At 37.7% G+C, this 20,280-nt stretch overlaps 1 protein-coding gene across 1 annotated transcript in view; it reads right to left on the bottom strand.

The window, feature by feature from the left end:
• ZNF804B (zinc finger protein 804B) overlaps positions 1-20,280 on the bottom strand; it is a 506,862-nt gene that overhangs the window by 84,774 nt on the left and 401,808 nt on the right. The window contains exon 2 of the mRNA XM_060632427.3: positions 12,855-12,998. Within this exon, the coding sequence (XP_060488410.3) occupies positions 12,855-12,998 (144 nt within the window). The remainder of the gene's footprint in view (positions 1-12,854; positions 12,999-20,280) is intronic.

The following is a 20,280-nucleotide window of genomic DNA, read 5'->3' as shown; positions in this document are numbered from 1 at the left end:
GAGGGAGGAGAGAGAAGGGAAGGGACAAGTAACAGACAAGGTAGACCAAACCACTGAGGTGAGGACTAGCTGACATTAATCCAGCAAACTTTGGTAGAGAAGTAAAACTGGAAAAGTAGAGGTTGGGACTCAAAATAAGAAAACCAGTTAGCCCTTATAAAAGAGGAGATGGGCCAGCAGATCCCCTAGTCTACTCTGGCAGAAAACTGAGGCTTGCTCTCTGGAAAAACTGAACCAGGTAGGATTTAGTCTTAAGAACATCTGATACAGTTTAGGGCTAAGCTATAAAACCATTTAAAATAAGGAGATTAAGTGAAAATTTGCATACAAGTGAGATTTCAAATTTCTTTTCTGTTCATGGCTTCTGAAAGCTTCACAGATACCCCTGTAGGTCATTCACTGAAAAAATAATAATAATTACTACTTATCACACCATACTGAAGGTTGCCATCTGGTAAACTCAACCCATACACATAAACCTTCCAATCAAACTTTTGGTCCCTTAGTTATAAATAAGACTGTCAGGTAAACAGCCAAGTACTACAAAATATATGAGGAATGCCTCAAGCACATAAACTGTAGATCAAACCAAATGTGCATTTGCTTGCTCTCTCTCACTCTCTGTCTCTCTCTATTTCCCCCCACACACATACACACACACAATATGAAAAAATGTTCAGTAGAAAATCTGGAAGATAATATTGTGAAAATCTCACAGAATTTTGACCTAAATACTAAGACATACACATTAAGACATAAATATTAAGACATAATATTAACAGCAAGAAAAATAATAAGGAATTTTGAAGATTCATTCTGGAATTATAATATCCAAATAAGAGAATTTTGAAAGGGAAGAAAGAGAGCAGATGAGGAAATTATCAAATATAATATTTAAAAAATCCCAAAACAAATGGCGAGATTTTCCTAATTGAAATATTCTATGGAATGGCCTGCACAGTGATTGAAATTTGATTCAAAGAAAAGCAAGTCATTATAGGATGTTAGCATATTAGGAATCTTTGGAACAGTGTGCATGGTGTGATTTCCCAGACTTTACGTGGAACATTCCCTCTTCCTGGAACATTCTCCCTCAGATAGATGGCTGTAATCAATGGCTCCCTGTATCTTCTAAGTTTTATCATTGTCTTTTCATTAAGGTCTTCACTGAAGTCCCTAATTAAAATTCTGTTTGCCCAGAGCACCCCCTCTACACTCTACTCTTATTTTCCTCCATAGCACATAGGACTACCCAGTGCTCTGCATATTCTATTATTTTCTATCTTCTTTTTTAGAAGAAGATCTTATTTTCTATTTTCTGTCTTCTTTTTCTATTTTCCCACACTCACTGTGATGTCAGCTCCACAAGTATGGAGATGATTGGTTTATTACTGTATCCCCAGTAACTGGAATGGTATCTGGCCCATAGCTGGCTGTAAATAAATGTTTCTTGTGAGAAGAAATGATGAAGAGAAATGTCTAAATGTTTTCAGAAAGAAAGGATTGGGATTAAAGATGACATATGACTTTTCAAGAGCAACATTAAAGTTGAAACCCGGTTGAAAAATAAATCAAGTATAAAAGTAGAATAAGCACGTTTACATTTACCGATACACGTGGGTCCCACAGTTTTACCTTGTGTGTCTTAGGAAGCTTCTGGGGACTAGGTTCCAGCAAAAGGAGGAAATAAGATATAGGAAGTCATAAGATCAAGAAAATGAGGAATAAAATCTTGGAGAGAAGCAAAAGCAGTCACAGGATGATGATAAAAAGAAGTCTCAGAACAATAGCTGTGCAGCAGGAGTGGAGAGCAACCTGCGGGGCCTGGGGTAGAAAGAGAGAGGTCCCTACCACCTATTTCTCTAAAATGGGAAGGAGGGGAATAAAAAACAAAACAGAACTGACCTATTGCCTCATGTATCTGACATTTTGTATTAATACGTTGTTATCAGAGGCACTGGTGGTTCAGTCAGCTAAGCGGAACTCTTGATTTTGCCTCAGGTCATGATCTCACAGTTCACTTCAAGCTCCACATCAGGCTCTGCGCTATCAGCGTGGAGTCAGCTTGGGACTCTCTGTCTCCTCTCCTGCCCCTGCCCCTCTCTCACATGCTCTCTCTCTCTCAAAAATAAATAAATAAATGTTAAAAAAAAAAGACTTTGCGGGGCGCCTGGGTGGCTCAGTCGGTTAAGCGTCCGACTTCAGCTCAGGTCACGATCTCGCGGTCTGTGAGTTCGAGCCCCGCGTCGGGCTCTGGGCTGATGGCTCAGAGCCTGGAGCCTGCTTCCAATTCTGTGTCTCCCTCTGTCTCTGCCCCTCCCCCGTTCATGCTCTGTCTCTCTCTGTCCCAAAAATAAATAAACTTCAAAAAAAAAAATTAAAAAAAAAAGACCTTGCTATTATATATGGTACATAGTTCAGAGATAAATTTGTAATAGGCAGTGATAGAAAACGAGGCAAATATAAGAGTAAAGCAATTTCTAACTCCAGGAAAAAAGAGTTGTACAAAAAAGAAAACATAATCATAAGGTAATAATATTATATATGAAGCTCAGACAATTTAGAAGCCACAGTGACATAAATTCTGGGTATTGACTTACCACAATAAAATAGAAATCTTTATGGACTGACAAGATGTAAGTGAAAACATATGAAAGCAGAATAATATGTAAAATAAAATCACATTTTATGTTTACATTTCCTATAAAAGTTAACAATTTGATGTAAATGTTTAGACACTTATCTAAAAAGATAGGGACCAAATTGTTACTACATACTTTTACTCATTGTTCTATACTTCTGATTTTTAATTTTTGATACAAGCAAGTATTCCAGCATCTCTTTTAATAATTAAATTTTGTGTAAAATATAGATCCAAAATGCAATTTTAATTTTTTACATAGTATTCTAGTTTATATGTGTCATAATTTAGTCATTCTCTGTTTTGTTTTTTTTTTCATTGTAGGTTTAGCATGTTTTCAGTATTTTTCTATTTTAAACATCCTATATATCAATCTTTGGAATTCATTTGATTATTTTTCTAGAATACATGCCAGATGGAATTGTTGATGGGAAAATTCCCATTTTAAGTCCTTTGCTAAATAATCCAAAACTGAACATCAAAAGATTGAAACAATTTATATCCTCATAAGGACTGTTTACCAGTGTTTGTTTTCTCACATCTTGTCAACACTGAGTAGGATCATTCTTTTATCATATTTGACAACCTTATAAAAAAACTCTCCAAGTTTGTATTTAGTTGATTATTAGTGATGTAGACCATGTGTTCATGTGTTGCGAGCCAATGGCAATCGTTTGAATGCACCCCTTCTCACTTTCTCTCCTTGTCACTGCTATATAATGATTTCTGATCATCTCTCTTGGGCTTTTAGCCTCATATCTTATCACAGAGCCAAGCTCTTGCCTGGTGTACCATCTCTTAAACTGCTTTTAGATATATTTTTCTAAATCACAAATCTGATCATATCATTTGCTTGCTTAGAAGCCCTTGAAGACTAGCAATTTCCTACAAAATAAATTGTAAAATTCTTCAAGGGGCACACCAAATCAGCACGGATATGAGCTCAACTATTTTCTAAATTATAAAAATGGGTTTTTATGACAGCCTTTCTTCAATAATTATAAAGAATGTGGGATTAGGGGCCCCATCTTCTTTACTATAACATTCACTCTATCGAGTTAAGAAGCGTTTAAGGAGTGACATCACCAAGATGTCAAGGTAGGCTGTCCCTGATTTCACTCCCTTTTAAAAGAAGAACAGTTAATAACTGATTAAAAACAAGGTACTACTATGAGACTCCTAGAAAATGGCAATGAGGATGAAGCACCCCACCACACCTCAGAGCCCAAGACAGACCACATTAGAAGGGAAAGAGAAGCAGCTAGACATTGATGTTATTGCCCTGTCCCCAGGCCAGTGAAGCACCACATAGAGAGATCTCCCCTGAGTCTCTGGTTCCTTCAGGAGAGACAGGGGAACCTAGGCAGGGACAACTGACCCCCACAGCACTGTTGGTCACTTGCGGAAGCCTCTACTCTGATCTCGCCCCACAAGTACTGCAGGGGAGTCTTTGGGCTCAACCACCAGGATGTGACAGAGAAGTGGGGAGGGGCATGGAAGAACCCGCGCATGAATCTTGGCAGGCACAGTTGATATGCCCAAGTATTAACCCAAACCAGCGGCTTTGCTAATTTGAAGAACCAAGGCAGTGGTGTACTCTGGCCAGGGAACTCTGTGGGGTGTAGCTCTGCCTTATTTAGATCCTTAAAATGCGGAATTTGCTGGTCCTAGAGCTGAGTTTGCCCAACCCAGGCAGGGAGGTGAGTCATAGGTGTCCACCATTTGTGGAGAGTGTTTTGAGGCTACATCTGACCACCGCGGCTGGCCACAACTCCTGGAAGCTGTGCGTCCTAGTGACACTTGAGCAGAGCAGTGGGATGACAGAATGGATTGCCCCCACATCGAAGCTAGTACCCAGCAGAGAGGGTATCCGTGCTACACACAGGCAGAGGGATTAATTCATAGCCAAGCCTAAGGGTAGTCCCAGTTCGTCCCATTGGAGAACTTGTTTGAGAGATTGAGAGTTACCTGGAGCATCCCCTTCCCTGCCCACTCAGACGAGGGAGCCGAGACCCAATTCTACCTGCCAGAATAAAACAGGAATAATGCTCCTTGACATGGCTGTTGGCAATGGTTTCTTTGATAAGACACCTAAAACACAAGCAACAAAATCAAAAATAAACAATTGGGACTAAGTGAAACTCAAATACTTCTGCAGAGCAAAAGAAACCATCAACAAAGTGAAAAGACAGCCTACAGAATGGGGGGAAAATCTGCAAGCCATGTATCTGATAAGGGGTTAATAGCAAATATATAGATAAAATTCATACAACTCAATTGCAAAAAACCAAATAACTCAATTTTAAAATGGGCAAAAGAACTGAAGGGACCATTTTCCAAAAAAGATAGACAAAAGGCCAACAGGTGCAAAATAAAGATGTTTAATATCACTAGACATTAGGGAAATGCAGATTAAAATCACAATGAAATACCATCTTATGCCTGTTAAAATGTCCATCATTAAAAAGACAATAGTTAACAAAGGCTGGTGTTGATGTGGAGAAAAGAGAACCTTTTGTGCACAGTTGGAATTGTAAATTGTTATGGCCACTATGGAAAACATTATGGAGGATCCTCAAAAATTAAAAATAGAACTACCATATGACCAGGCGATTCCAGTTCTGGTAATAATTTATTTTTAAAAAACCCAAAAAATTCAAAAGACACCTGCACCCCCATATTCATACAAGCATTATTTATAATAGCCAGGACATGGACACATCTTAAAAATCCATCAACATTATACAATGGAATATTATTCAGCCATAAAAATGAGAAAATCCTACCATTTGTTATGTGGATGAACCTTGATTGTATTATACGAAGTGAAATAAGTCAGAGAAAGACAAATCTTTAAAAGTAATCTTAGTAAAAGGGATCAGAGTTGTGGCTGCCAAATGTGGAGGGTGGGAGGAGCGGGGATTGGAGGAAGATGGTCAGTAGGAATACAATTCCAGTTATAAGATAAATAAGGACTAGAAATGTGATGTACATGATAACTATAGTTAACACTGCTATATGATATATAGAAAAGTTTTTAAGAGTAAATCCTAGGAGTTCTCATCATAAAGCAAAATATTTTTTCCTCTGTAACCACCCACAATATATGTAAATCAAACTATGCTGTATACTTTAAATTTACACATTAATATATGGCAACTATTTCTCACTAAAACCGGAAAAAAATAAGTGATTTATCAACGGTGGATGAATATACCGATGTAGGACAGAGTGGTATTCACTTACTCATTCTTTTTAAAACATATTTATGGAATCATTACTATGTGCCAAACACAGCTCTACACTTTAGAGAGACAAGGATGGACACATGGCCAATAGAACCAACAACACCCTCCTCTTCTCTTTGTGGAGCCAATGGCAGGGAGAAGGGGAGAGGACAAAAAAATAAAAAGGAAAAAATTGTGTTTACAGAGTAATAAGCAATGGTGTGCTGATACACAAACACTCTGGAAAAATAAAAAAAACCTAAGAAGCATTGTTTGTAGTACTTGTCTATTTCCCACCACAAACCATGGCTGATTTCAAGCTACTGATGGTTGAAGAGCCAGCTCTCAGAATTCTTATACATTGAACAATTGGCTCTGGAGAGCCAGCACAAATAGAGTCTGACCACCACTGAGGGCAAACAGAGTACTAAGGTTGGGAGAACTGACAACGGTCCACTTGAGGTAGAGTTGCAAAGCAGAGATCCTCCCCCCAACCCCCGTCCAGAGAAAGTGACATTGAACTACCACACAAATGAAGAGAAGAACCAGGAAGGTTCACATGGAAGAACATTACAGAGAGATATATTGCAAATGTCTTAAAGCAGGAAAGCACTTGGCACATCTGAGATACAGAAAGAGCTAGAATATAGATTTTTAATTTATTTTTTTTTTTCAACGTTTATTTATTTTTGGGACAGAGAGAGACAGAGCATGAACGGGGGAGGGACAGAGAGAGAGAGGGAGACACAGAATCGGAAACAGGCTCCAGGCTCTGAGCCATCAGCCCAGAGCCTGACGCGGGGCTCGAACTCACGGACCGTGAGATTGTGACCTGGCTGAAGTCGGACGCTTAACCGACTGCGCCACCCAGGCGCCCCTAATTTATTTTTTAATCAGGAGACAACCTTAAGATCAAAAAGGCTTTAACTAAAAAAGGTTGGCAGCAGCATTTTAGGAAAGCTGAATTGTGAGCCAGAAGCTAAGATCTTCTTTGAGTCTTTTGTACTTTTTTTGCTAATGGAGGTTCCAATTACTGCTGGGTAATTCCAGGGGGTGGGGTCAGTGAGGTATGTATATATACATTTATATTTACATATACATTTACATATACATATGAATGTACACATACACACACACACACACACACACACACACACACATAGCAGAAAGCTGGATTATAGAATGCAGAATATAAATGAAGATAAGTAGTATTTTATTTCACTAGCATGTATGTTTCTGAGAATTTCCATTCCAGATACTTGAGTCTACATTTCATCAACTTTGCTGATCCTACAAATTAACTAGACCTTGAAGTTTTTTTTGCCACATTAAGAGGACTAGTAACTTAAACATATAATGGTGAAATATATTATCAGGACAATTGGGGCAGTATTTGGAGAAAATTAAATCCACTTGGGGCACCTGGATGGCTTAATCGGCTAAATGTTCTACTTCGGCTCAGGTCATGATCGCATGGTTTGTGAGTTCGAGCCCCACATTGGGCTCCACACTGGAAGTGTGGAGCTTGCTTGGGATTCTCAGATTCTCTCTCTTTCTCCCTTTCTCTCTGCCCCCCACCTATTTGCATTTTGTATTCTCTCTCTCTCTCCCTCTCCCTCTCTCAAAATAAATAAGTAAACTTAAAAAAAATCAAATTGTAGGAGCAAAGCAAGGGGTAATTGGACTGAATTTGTTTAGCAGTTGTGGGAGTCTTCCTCTTGGAGACAAGACGGCAAAGGTGATTCTGTTCTGTTATTTTATCCTGAGCAGGTAGATTTGGGGAGAATCCAAAATAATATTTTAAGAATGAATCAGTTGGAGTTGAAATTCAGGCTTGACAAGTTCTCCTGAGTGAAAATAAATCCAGTCGTGAGGCAAATGAAAATTAGGAGGATTAAATGTCACATGTGGAGGATCTAAAAGTGGATTTGTTTTTTATTATTGAAGATATTTTCATGGATTATTTGTATGGGGATCAGGCTCCTTTGTTTTTTCTAAATTGAGATGAGCCAGTATGTCTCTGAGGCAGGAGAGATTTTTATTGCATGTAAGGATGTGCAGTTTTCATTTCAGTATTATACACTTGTGGCTAACTGTCTTGAGAAAAGAATTATGACTTGTAGAGAGTCTCACAAGAAATTAGCTGTTATTAACATGTTAGCTATATTAATAGTTACACTGCTGTCTTTATTCAAGTGACTATAATTTGTATATACATTCAAACTGCTTTAGTGGTAATGCTCAACATTTACATGGAAACATAAGTTCAAGGCAATAGCTAAAACAATGGAGTTATTTCCAAAAATGTGAGTTATATATAGAGCTAGGTTGTTAAAGCTAGAAATTTATTTTTCCGCTTATTGAATATCTATAAAAAATTCAGCTTTTTTTTACTGACAAGCAATCTTTCTCTACCAATAATACCTAAGAAAAATATCTTTAAAAAAACTTTTTTTAATGTGTATTTATTTTTTGAGAGAGAGAAAGAGAGACAGAACACAAGTGGGGGAGGGGCACAGAGAGAGAGAAACACAGAATCTGAAGCAGACTGCAGGCTCTGAGCTGTCAGCACAAAGCCTGACGCAGGGCTTGAACTCAAGGACTGCAAGATCATGACCTAAGCCAAAGTCAGATGCTTAACCAAATGAGCCACCCAGGCACCTCACCTAAGAAGAATACCTTAATTTTTTATCAAATTATAGAAAAATTATATTAAATGCCCAATGGAATTAAATTAAAGCTATGACTCTCAGGCTATTTTACTTTATTTTTAAAGTCATATATTTTGACTTACTTCTCTAGATTTATAATATATCTCTGAATAATATAATCTTTATAATAAAATAACACAGGACACTGCTATTCAGGTACAAGACAATATAAAAGCTTAGAAATCACTTATTCAACTGAAGGAGCCTAGGGAATAATAAAAATTCAGATTACCTTGCTTCTCATTCTAAGTCATTCTACCAATGAGTAACAGAATTCATTTCATGTGAATTTAGAGTCACTTCAAAGTATACCAAAAAGACCATACTGTTGGAAGTTCAACAGAAGAGGACAGATATTTTGTCTGAATCCACATGGAAAATAAAATTATAGAAGCTATTCATATTACTCAGGCCAAAAAATATTCTCAGCCAAATCCTCACCACTATCATTATAATCATCATCACAATCAAGAAGAGCCCTTACTGAAGCAAGAACCAAACAGACATATTTAGCTTTGGAATTTGAAAAAAAAAAAAGACTTTTGCATGTTTTACTTTAGTAAATACTTCCTTTTTCTGTATATAAAATTCAGTTTCATTTAAAAGGGAAATTGTAAACCCAGCTTCATTTAAAATTCAAGCTATTGTCAAATTTTTAGGCTAAAATAAATCTTTAGGTAAAAGAAATTTCAACATTACACAAGAAAGGAGTCTTACAAGGTCTACAGCACATTTAATTATTCCATTGGTTTCCAAAGTGGACTCTTGTACAAAATTCTGCACAATGTTAACAGATTTTGATCAAAGAGAATTTGGAAAATGCTGTCAGGTCACCTTACCATGAGATCTCAGCTCTTTGAATATCCAGATAAAAATTGTCAATCTCTGCATTAAATATGCAGGAATATATGCTGAAATACAGCCACGAACGAGATGGGAGGCATCCCAGGCAGAGGGAAGATTAGGAGCCAAGATGAGCAGGTGGGAAAGCATAAGGCATCTTTGAGAAACTGTAGGGAAATTCTGGAATTGCAGAAGATAAATCTGGAAATGGAAGCCAGAGCCAGACTGTGGACGTTTTGAATTGACAGGCTAAGTAGTTCAGACTCTTGAAAAAGTCAGTCATCACCCCCTGAACGTGGTCATTTAAGAAGATTAAATGGCCATAAATGGGTAGCCTGGTTTGGAGCAGGGAAACTACTGGAGATGGGGAGTCCAGTTCGAAGGCCCTAGCAAAGATTCAAAAGTGAGATTAAATATGAATGGTGAAAAGAGATTGCAGAACGAAGACCGAGAACAAGATCTACTGGAAAAGAATGAGAGGAATGAGACACAAGAGCTCCCCAGGATAGTGACGGTGACTTTAGTGGCCAAAGAGAGAGAATCTGTTGCAGTTTCTCTGTGGGTGGATCATGCTCTGGAACCGCCGCATGTCTTGATGTAGGTTTTCTATCATATAAGACCTACCATTTGTCACTACACAGTTAATTTCTAGTCATTCTTTAAGAATTCTAGCTTAATTGTCATCTCTTCTTTCGTAAATCAGTTTTTTACACTTAGTATCTTAGGTATACAATTGCTAGTACACTTATGGTGTGTGGATGTGTCTGTCTCCCCAGTTGGGATGTCAGCTCCCAACTGAAGTTAGGGACCAAATGGGTCCATTTTTCACAACTAGCACAACAGTACATAACAGAAGCTCAACCCTTGTTTGGTGAAGGAGCATACCCAGGAACATTAGAGCACTGATAAGCCTAAAGACACACAGAAATAGGGACACAGATAAAATAGAAGGCTAGAGGAAAGTTTGTTTTATCAACATGTTGGAAAGCCAATGGAAATAAGATTGAAGGAACTAATAAAAAGGGAAATTGATGAGACAGAATTCCAGAGTACAAGAGAGGCTGTAGCAGGTAGAGCAGGTGTGGAGAAATCACCCTCTTAGGAGTCCAGTGCTTTCTACAGTTTTGAAAACATGTCTCATGCCCTTCTATTTCCTCACCTTAGCTTCTTGTGTTTCCACTGTCAAGAATGCCATCCCATCTTCAGCCTCAAGTTCAACATCTACTTCTGCATGTTTAAAGCACAGATCATATGTAGCTATCCCATGAGAACCTTCTCTGGTTACTTATTTTTCTAAATCATATATATGTAATATATATATGTATATATATATATATATATATATATATATATATATATATATGTATATATGTATATATATATAAATCATATATATTACATATGTGTGTGTGTATGTGTATATATATATATATATATATATATATATATATATGTATGTATATCATCTCAAGACCACCTACATAAAATCCACTGAGAGTGATGCTTATGGAAATTTCTCTTTATAGACATATTCCATGTAATTAATAATGAATGGATGATAGAATTAGAATCATCATTTTACAACTTGAAATGAAGTAATAGATTTAAGCAAATGATCATCGATGGTTACAAAAATCATTAGTGGAAAAAAGTGAGGTACTTAATGATGGATGGATCAAACAGCTATTATCTAAACCCATTTCTCAAACTTAAAGTCATAAAAATAGAGGCAATTAGACATCATATGCCTCTTTACACAAGGGTACAATGTGCCTTGTATTTTTGCCAAGAAAAAAGTATGAACTTGAATTTGTCTAGATCTCTATATGTAACAATCAGTTTAAAAGAAATACAGAAGACAGAGTAAATGAGAAAAGACAGTATTGGATTACATTTAGCAAAATCCTGAATATGTCTAATTTTTTCAGCAGATAAATTGCAAGAAGTAAACATAAGGAGGGAATGAAAAACCTATAGTTGAAATATATATTCAAAGAAACTTAAACACGTGTCAACCAAAAGTATGGATATGTATGTGTGTATGTTTAGAGAGAGCAAGCACATGCATGCACTAGTGGGGGAGGGGCAGAGGGAGAGGAAGACAGAATCCTAAGCAGGCTCCATGCCCAGCATGGGGCTCGATCACAATCACTGGACCCTGAGATCATGACCTGAGCTGAAATCAAGAGTCAGTTGCTTAGTGGACTGAGCCACCCAGGTGCCCCAATAATGGATATTTTGGACCCTGTTTGAAATTCTCCATTTTAATCATTTTAAAATGCAAGTTCCTGGGCCCCACTCAGAACTATTGAATTAGAATACCTGAAGGAGAGGCTGGGTATCTGCATTATCAAGTTCCAAAGTGATCATTATGCACACTAAGTTTTGGGAATCACAGTCCTAAAACAGTTTATTCCATGTCCTTGCTCTTGACTGAAAAATACAATAAATTATGGATACATGCCACACCTTTAAAAATAGAAACTGAACCTTGGATCTCTCAAGGACAAATATTTTATATGCACTCAGTAAATACTAGGGATGTTAGTCAAAATATTTGTTGTTGTTTAGTCTGAATAAATATTTTAGGTCTAGATTATAGAAGAGTTCCCCACACATTCCAAGATATCAGATCCATTTGGCATCAGGAGTGTACACCTTCTCACAGTTGTGAGCCACAGTCAATCCTCTGACCAAGTGGAATCTCTTTCTTAGTGGTATTTAACACTCCTAATTCTTAAATGGCCAAAATCTTCATACCTCATGCAATAAGGATAAATGCTAACAGGATAAGAATAATAGCCTCCTCTTGCATAGAGAGATGGAAAGAGAGGATTATAGTAGCATGCATAGAATATCCAAACTGATAATGTATATATATGGCCCTTTAGGGAAAAAAAATGAAATGTTTCTATATGAATTACCTCTCAACTTAGCCTCTCAGAGTTTTCGTTTATTTGTTTGCAATGGTCCATTTATTAAGTAATCACTTTGACTTTCCTAAGAGGGTATTCTTTGGAAAATGTAACCTTTTAATGAGAATTGTTTTCCTAAAGTCCTAGTTTTCGCTAAACCTCAGAAATCTTGAAAGAACCCTATAACAGATTCTGTCCAGTGCTCTGCTTTTGCCACTATCTAGTTAGGTGATTTTGAATAGGTCACTCTTTTTACTGGGTTCTGGCTTCCCCGTATGTGTAATTCTAAAATAAATATCAGTCTGCTTTTAGATCTTCTTTAAATTCACCTACAGTTTTATGTGACTTCTAGGAAAAAAAAAATTTCACCTAACATTTAAACAGAAAACAACCTTTCAAGAAAAAAAAATGGTTTCACCTCAGCATCTTAGATGACAATAAATAAGGCTAAATGCATACATTCTGTTGTGAAGGTACAAATCTAGGAATAAGAAAGATTTTTCCCACTCGGGCTTACCTGCTTATGAGCGTGATCGTAAGAATTAATATGATTGTCAAACTCCTGGTGCTTGTGATACTGCTTGTCACATAATTCACAGTAAAAGTTTGCTTTTACATCTTCCAGGGCCTTTGCTGTGGACTTCTCCTTTTCTGGAAAGTCCTTTAAAGGAGGAAAAAATGTTGGTTATATTTCTCTCTCATAGCATAACCAGATCTCACATTAACCAACTTGTTATTTAAATTTACTATGACTGAAAGAATATGGTGAGGCTCATTATTTTTATTTATTTACTTTTTTTATTTTGGAAATTCATGGCACACTGGAAATAACTTTCAACTCAGCCTCATTCCTAACTTATCAACAAACACAGAATGAATTCCCCCAAAGAAGCCCACAGTTGCAGCTTGGTCATTCTCTTTCTTGCCATCCATTTCCAGGTTGGTCTACTGACTCACCTAACTGAAAGAATCACCACAATTTCCTCTGCCAATCCAATGGCTGATCTCAAACACAAGCCTCCACTATGTCCTTGAAGCACCCATTACTACAAGGCCTCTCTACTATAATATTTTATTGGGACATTGATGACATTGTTTTATATCATTCATTTACTGCTTCATGTGTTTTAGCCTCACTGAAACTGTCAGTGTTGGGACTTGCTATTCTATGCATACAATGCCTATTCCCACCTTGTCAAGTTGATGAGCTCCTACCCCTTTCCCAAGGCCCAGCCCTTTGTCCCCTCTGGAATGCTTTCCCATGGCTTTATCGGAAGGACAAAGTGCCCATTTCGTTGCTTGCTACCAAACACATCCATGAACATTCATAAACATTTCTTCTTCTGATATTATCCCTTACGTTTCTGTTTCACACAATTCCATCTTCAGCCACTGATCTATCTACTCCATACAGTCTCCGTGGATGACCTCCATTCACACTATAGCTAGGGTCATATTTATCTGCAGTCTCTAACTCCAGGCTAAGCTTCTTCGAGAAACATCAGTTCATGCTAGACATGGCCACTGGGTTTACCACATAGTTTTCAAAACCATTACTCTTATAATTTTGACTGTGCTTTATCACAGACAGAGTTTTGGCCACATCACTCCCCTGCTTCAAATCCTCTTGAACATAGAGAATATAGTCGGTGGTATTGTAACACCACTGCGTGGTGACAGGTGGTAGCTACACTGGCGGTGAGCATATAGAGATGTTGAAACATTATGTTGTACACCTGAAACTAACATAACGTTGGGGGTCAATTATACTTCAATTAAAAAAGAATAATAATCCTCTTGAATTCTCTTATTTCCTATAGAATAATAGCGATGAATACTTACTGAGCATAAGCTATGTGCCACGTAGTAAGCTGAGTATGTGGTGAATTATCTCACTTATTCCTCACACCAACCCTATAAAAATAAGTTGTCTTTTAATCTACACTTTACAGAGGTATCAATCAGCACTTAGAATCACACACTCGAATCACACACTCATGGCCACTGAGTAAGTGGAGGGGGGATTTGAATTCAAATAATGTATGCCTAGCGCCCTTGTTAATAAACAAGATACTTTGCTATCTCCCTTGAGGCCAGTCCTCTTAATGTACCATACAAGCTCCTCCCTACCTCATCAGCATCATATTGCATGAACCCATGCTCCCATATTACCCCCTTTAATTCTATAATCAGACAAAGTCACATGATACTAGATTATCTTTTTTCATGTCTATGCCCATACATCCTCTGAGGGCAGGAACTGTTTTATTCAACTTTGTGTCCACAATGCCAAACAATTGTCTAGTCCAGAGTTACCTATTTAGTATACATTACATAAATTAATGGATAATAGTAGCCTACATATTCACACCTTCTGCCATTCTGCAAGTCCTCTATTATCCCAGTGCCTAAAGAAAAGAGTGACTGGCACATAGAGGGTACCAAATAAATATGTATAAAGAATGAAGAGACAGGGGGTGCTGAGTGGCTCAGTCAGTGAAGCATCTGCCTTCAGCTCAGGTCCTGATCTCAAGGCTTGTGAGTTTGAACCCCACATTGGGCTCTCTGCTGCCAGTGCAGAGCTTGATTCAGATTCTCTGTCCCTGTCTCTCTGCCCTTGCTCCACTCACACACACACACTCTCTCTCCCTTAAAAATAAATTAATAAACTTTATAAAAAGGATGAAGAGACAAAATAAAGGATGGACTTTAGTTCTGTTTCTCTAACGTGACTAACACTCTATAGAAAGAAATCAGGCCATTAACCTGAATCACAGGACCATTGCCGACCAGGTAAGAAAGCAAGCAAAGGGAATGTAGGCAGATCATCACAGGTTGGGCAACGTGACGGAGCAATGAATTTAGACATGGGAGCATAATGATTCAAGCCCAAATATAAGAGGCTAACACAACATGGCACAAAAAGCAAGCAGGATGGGAGTACCATTAGCAAACAACAAAACTAAACCAAATATCTGGACTGTCTATGTAAGAGAATTAAAGTAGCAATTTGGTTACATTCCAGGCTAATGGGGGGATATAAAAACTACTGACAGGATGTATCCAGTAATGAGAACACGGACTTCAATATCAGGACAAAAACCCAGTTGCTCAAAAAATTGAAATAATGGCTTGTTAACGTAGTCACTTGAGAACTGAGGCAGAGGTGTAACACTGAGGTAGAGCTCATTCTTTTGAACTAGTAGCCTTACAGTTAGAGGCAACCATTATTTCTCATCCCATCTTTCTCCAGGGATCATTTTACATGTCCTTTACATGCCCTGTCTAAGTTCAAAGACTGGGACTAGAGACTACTTAGGTTTACCCACAGTTTTTCTTACATGATCACGACACTAGAATAACAACCTTAGAAAAGTGACCATGTGCCTTGGATATGGAAAACCTCTCCTTCAGTGATCAGAAGTGCCTCGGCTTCATTAACTGGAAGTGGGTGGTAACTGAGAATTCAGGGGAGCTAAAAATAACCTCTCATGTTATTCCCGATTATGTGGAGGATTTTTTTTAATGTTTATTTATTTTTGAGAGACAGAGCAAGACCGAGCATGAGCAGGGGAGAGGCAGAGAGAGAGAGAGAGAGAGAGAGAGAAAGGGAGACACAGGATCTGCAGCAGGCTTCAGGCTCTCAGCACAGAGCCCCACGCAGGGCTCAAACCATGAACCCTGAGATCATGTGACCTGAGCCAAAGGCAGACCCTTAACCCACTGAGCCACCCAGGCACCCCTATATGGAGGATTTTTATAACAACAGCTCAATGACTAGGGGTGAGGCTTCTGCAATTACTCTTGGTATCTTCATCTACGCAGCATTTATTACTAAAAAATCCTTTAATTATGACATTAAGTGAATTTCATTGCAAAATTTATAATTATAAGAGAGTTACCAACATTTAAGCCATCTCCTGTGAATGTCCACATTTCACCTTTATCAGACTAAACTGCATACCCTATTTCTTAATTCATTTTTCTTGCCGGGAAATGGTGCTGCTATCCCCATCTTCCTTCCTTCTAAGGAATTAATGATATTCCCCAGGGCATATTCTAGTTCCCTTATTAAGAGAGGAGGAATACATATGAGGGAAATAACTGCCATTAGCATAGCACACAGAGGTCACAATCTAGGGTGTCTATCAAACCCAGAAGTAAGAGCATAAACTTAACAGCAGGTAATTGGGGGTCAGAAGTGGGGAAGCTGAGACCTGAGAATGAAAGTCTCAGGCAGAAGAGAATATAAGCCAAGAGTTGGATAGGGTGAGAGGAATCACAGAGGAAAAGAAACAAAAATAATAATAATAAGGTTTGTTAAGCATCTTTGGCAAAATTGGAAACTGTGGTTGGCACTAGAGCTACTTTTGGTAAAAGAACCATAACCCAGTGGTCCATGTGTGAGGTGGGCCTGTTCTCTAGTGTGAAGTTGAACTGTCCATGGAGAAGGAGCTGAGTTGGTCTAGCTGTATGTACCAGAAGACTGGAGGGCAAGGGCTCAGACTAGCAGACTAGTAAGGAAGGTATCGTGTAGTGTAAATCTACCAGCTGAAAGAGGCCACTGATGTTCAGTAACTTCATGAGCTCTAGAAAATCAGGCAATGGTAAAGCAGGGAACATTATCCACCGTGTCATGCTTCTTCACCCATCCAGTCATTCATTCTTCCCTCTAACCACACACTCATCCGACTAACCACTAAGTAGTTATACATTCAAGAATTGTTAAAAAATAGAATTACCCTCTGATCCGTTAATCACACTAGCTGGTATTTACCCCCAAAATACAGAAGTACTGTGTCAAAAGGATACAGGCATTATTGCATATTTACACTGAATGCCATGTTTATTGCAGCATTATTTACAATTGCCAAATTATATAAGCAGCCCAAGTGTCCATGGACAGATGAATGGATAAAGAAGATTCATACATACATATATACACATATGCACACATACATTCACACACACACACACACACACACACACACACACACATATATAATGGAATATTATTCAGTCATAAAAAAGAATGACACGTTGCCATTTGCAACGATGTGGATGGAACTAAAGAGTATAATGCTAAGTGAAATAAGTCAGTCAGAGAAAGACAAATACCATAAGATTTCACTCATGTGGTATTTAAGAAACAAAACAAATGAACAAAGGAAAAGGAGACAAACCAAGAAACAGACTCTTGACTATAGAGAATAAACAAAAGGTTACCAGACGGGAGGTTGGTGGAGAGATGGGTGAAATAGGTGAAAGGGATTAAAGAGTACTCATCACGATGAGCACTGAGTAATGTAGAGAATTGTCAGATCACTAGACTGTACACCTGAAACTAACACAACACTGTATGTTAACTATACTGGAAATAAAATTAAAAACATATAATTCTATCATTGCCTTGCTAGTTATTCAAAGTTCTCTTTCACACTTTGCCTAAAAGGAGGCTTTAGAAGCTTATTTAACAGAAAAAAAAAGTAACATTTATGAAGCAAAAGAAAGCCTCGTGTTAACCATTCTCAATGATTCATTAAAAGGTTGAAAAAGAATTATAAATTGAATATGACAGTTATCTTAACAAGAGTCATTTTTAAAACATTAGGTATTGCCAGTGGGCATTTTATGTTTCAGTTCAATAAGAATTCTGTAGTAATTAATTACTTTTAATAATTAATATTTTGGGTGCAGGGAGGGAACATGGACTTTTTCACACCAAAAATTTACATTCATGCAAATAACAGGGACATCTAATGTGGCAAGAATTCTGACTAAAGTAATGCTTTTAATTGGAAATATGGCTATTTTGCTACCAAATTATTTTATTATCGTAATGATGATTACACAGTAACACCCACTGAGCATTCATTGTAAACTGGAAATCTGCTAAGCACTTCACACTTGTTAACTCCCTTAATCTTCCAAATAACCTGATGAAGTATTATCTATTATTATTCCATATAAAGGTATGGAAGACAAGGCACAAACATGTTTAGAAACCTGCTAATCACTGAAAAGCAGAGACTAAATTAAGAATCAGATCTGCCTGACTTCAGAACTATTAATCACCATGCTAAAGGCTGTCCCAATTACTTAGGTTTTATCCAGTTGCCACAAAATTTCAAGCTGCCTCTGCTAACATTTTGTGGATTTGGGATGATACCAAGGCCCTAGCTCCCAGAGAGTGTAAGAGGAGTAATTATAATTTTAAAAATCTATTAAGTTCTTGAAGCTGAGAGATAGGCACTAGGAAAATACAAGGTGGTAGTCTTGTTTCAGCTGGTTGTGAATATGTGCCCTGGTTATTAAAAAGGAAACGAAAAAATCAATTGCTGCTCTTCATATCTCCTTGATGGTAATACCAGCTCAGAGCTTTGAGGATTGAATTCATATTCTTTGTATGAAAGCTCACATTTGACCTTTCACTATTATGTGTAAGAGATTGCTTTAAGAATTCTAATATTCTCTAACCTGTTCTATTATATTGTCCCCAAATAAGATCCTGCTTCAAAGACAGTGCATTCCCCTCCTCTGATCAAGTGGCTGTCATGGATTCGGAAAACTCTTTTGGTCCCCATTGTCTTCCTGAATCTTTGCAACAGACTGGATAATGGAAAACTCACTGTAGGGGGTTTTATTCATTGATTTACTTTATTTTTGTGATGGGGAAAAAATATTCCTTGGAGACTGACTAGCTTGAATCTCAGCCTCTCTCTTATAGAAGTTTCAGTTATTTCAGTATAAATTAAGGAGAGTAATGAGTAGCTTGCAGAACTGCTGTAAGTATAAAATGAGTTTATTTTTATGGAAGCACTTAGCATAATGCATGGCAAAAGTAGAACTTGATGTCTAGATATTTTGTGTGTATATGTAAACATGGATGCATCATTGTATGCATGTGACACTAGGAAATTATTTTTAAAAATACCATTCTCTCATGAGTCTACAAAGCAACTTTAATTTTCTGATGGAAATTTGAGCAAGTGAGAGGAGCCCATCTCAACCTCACTCGACCATCTCATCTGAGAGCATGATCAGTTCATGCTAGTCAATGCAAATTTGGTTGATGCAATTAGGAGATTCAGAGGTTTTTATCTCATGATAATTGTTTAAATTTTGGACTATTTTGGAATACCACACACAGTCAAGAGATCATCATATGCACTCATACTTGAACATTAATATTACTAATATTGATTTTCCTAAAGATGTCACTAGTTTCTTTATAAAAAGAATGCTCTTTGCATTATAATAGCATCTACCATGGCACTTTTTATTTAGAAAAACTCAATAAATACTTGTTGAATAAATAAAACTCATGAATTAAAAGGCAGAGAATGCCATTCCCACTACATAATAGATAGCATGGCCTGCCCTGGCAATTTAAGTCATATCATGGAGAATGAAACTGATGAAATGATGGCAGATCGGTATGATCCTAAACATATGAGGTTTTAGGTGTTTAGAACAAGATATATATATATATATATATATATATATATATATATATATATATACACACACACACACACATTTTTTTTTTTAATGGAGAGTCTAAGGTCTAAGGAACTCAATGAAGGATTATCCTAAAGTAAGGAAGGGTAGTTCTGCACACAGATTCACAACCAGAACTACAGATTCTTGACTTTCAGTACTCATCTGACCTTGCCATAATCAACTTTTCGCTTTACAATTCATTAAGAATCTGGTAATGGGTTACCCGACTTGGACTAGAAAATGACCAGAGTGGGGCGCCTGGGTGGCGCAGTCGGTTAAGCGTCCGACTTCAGCCAGGTCACGATCTCGCGGTCCGTGAGTTCGAGCCCCGCGTGAGGCTCTGGGCTGATGGCTCGGAGCCTGGAGCCTGTTTCCGATTCTGTGTCTCCCTCTCTCTCTGCCCCTCCCCTGTTCATGCTCTGTCTCTCTCTGTCCCAAAA

This window comes from Panthera onca, chromosome A2 (genome assembly GCF_046562875.1).
Source record: "Panthera onca isolate mPanOnc1 chromosome A2, mPanOnc1 haplotype 2, whole genome shotgun sequence".
Lineage (NCBI taxonomy): Eukaryota > Metazoa > Chordata > Mammalia > Carnivora > Felidae > Panthera > Panthera onca.
This window is presented reverse-complemented; position numbering and strand designations above follow the sequence as displayed.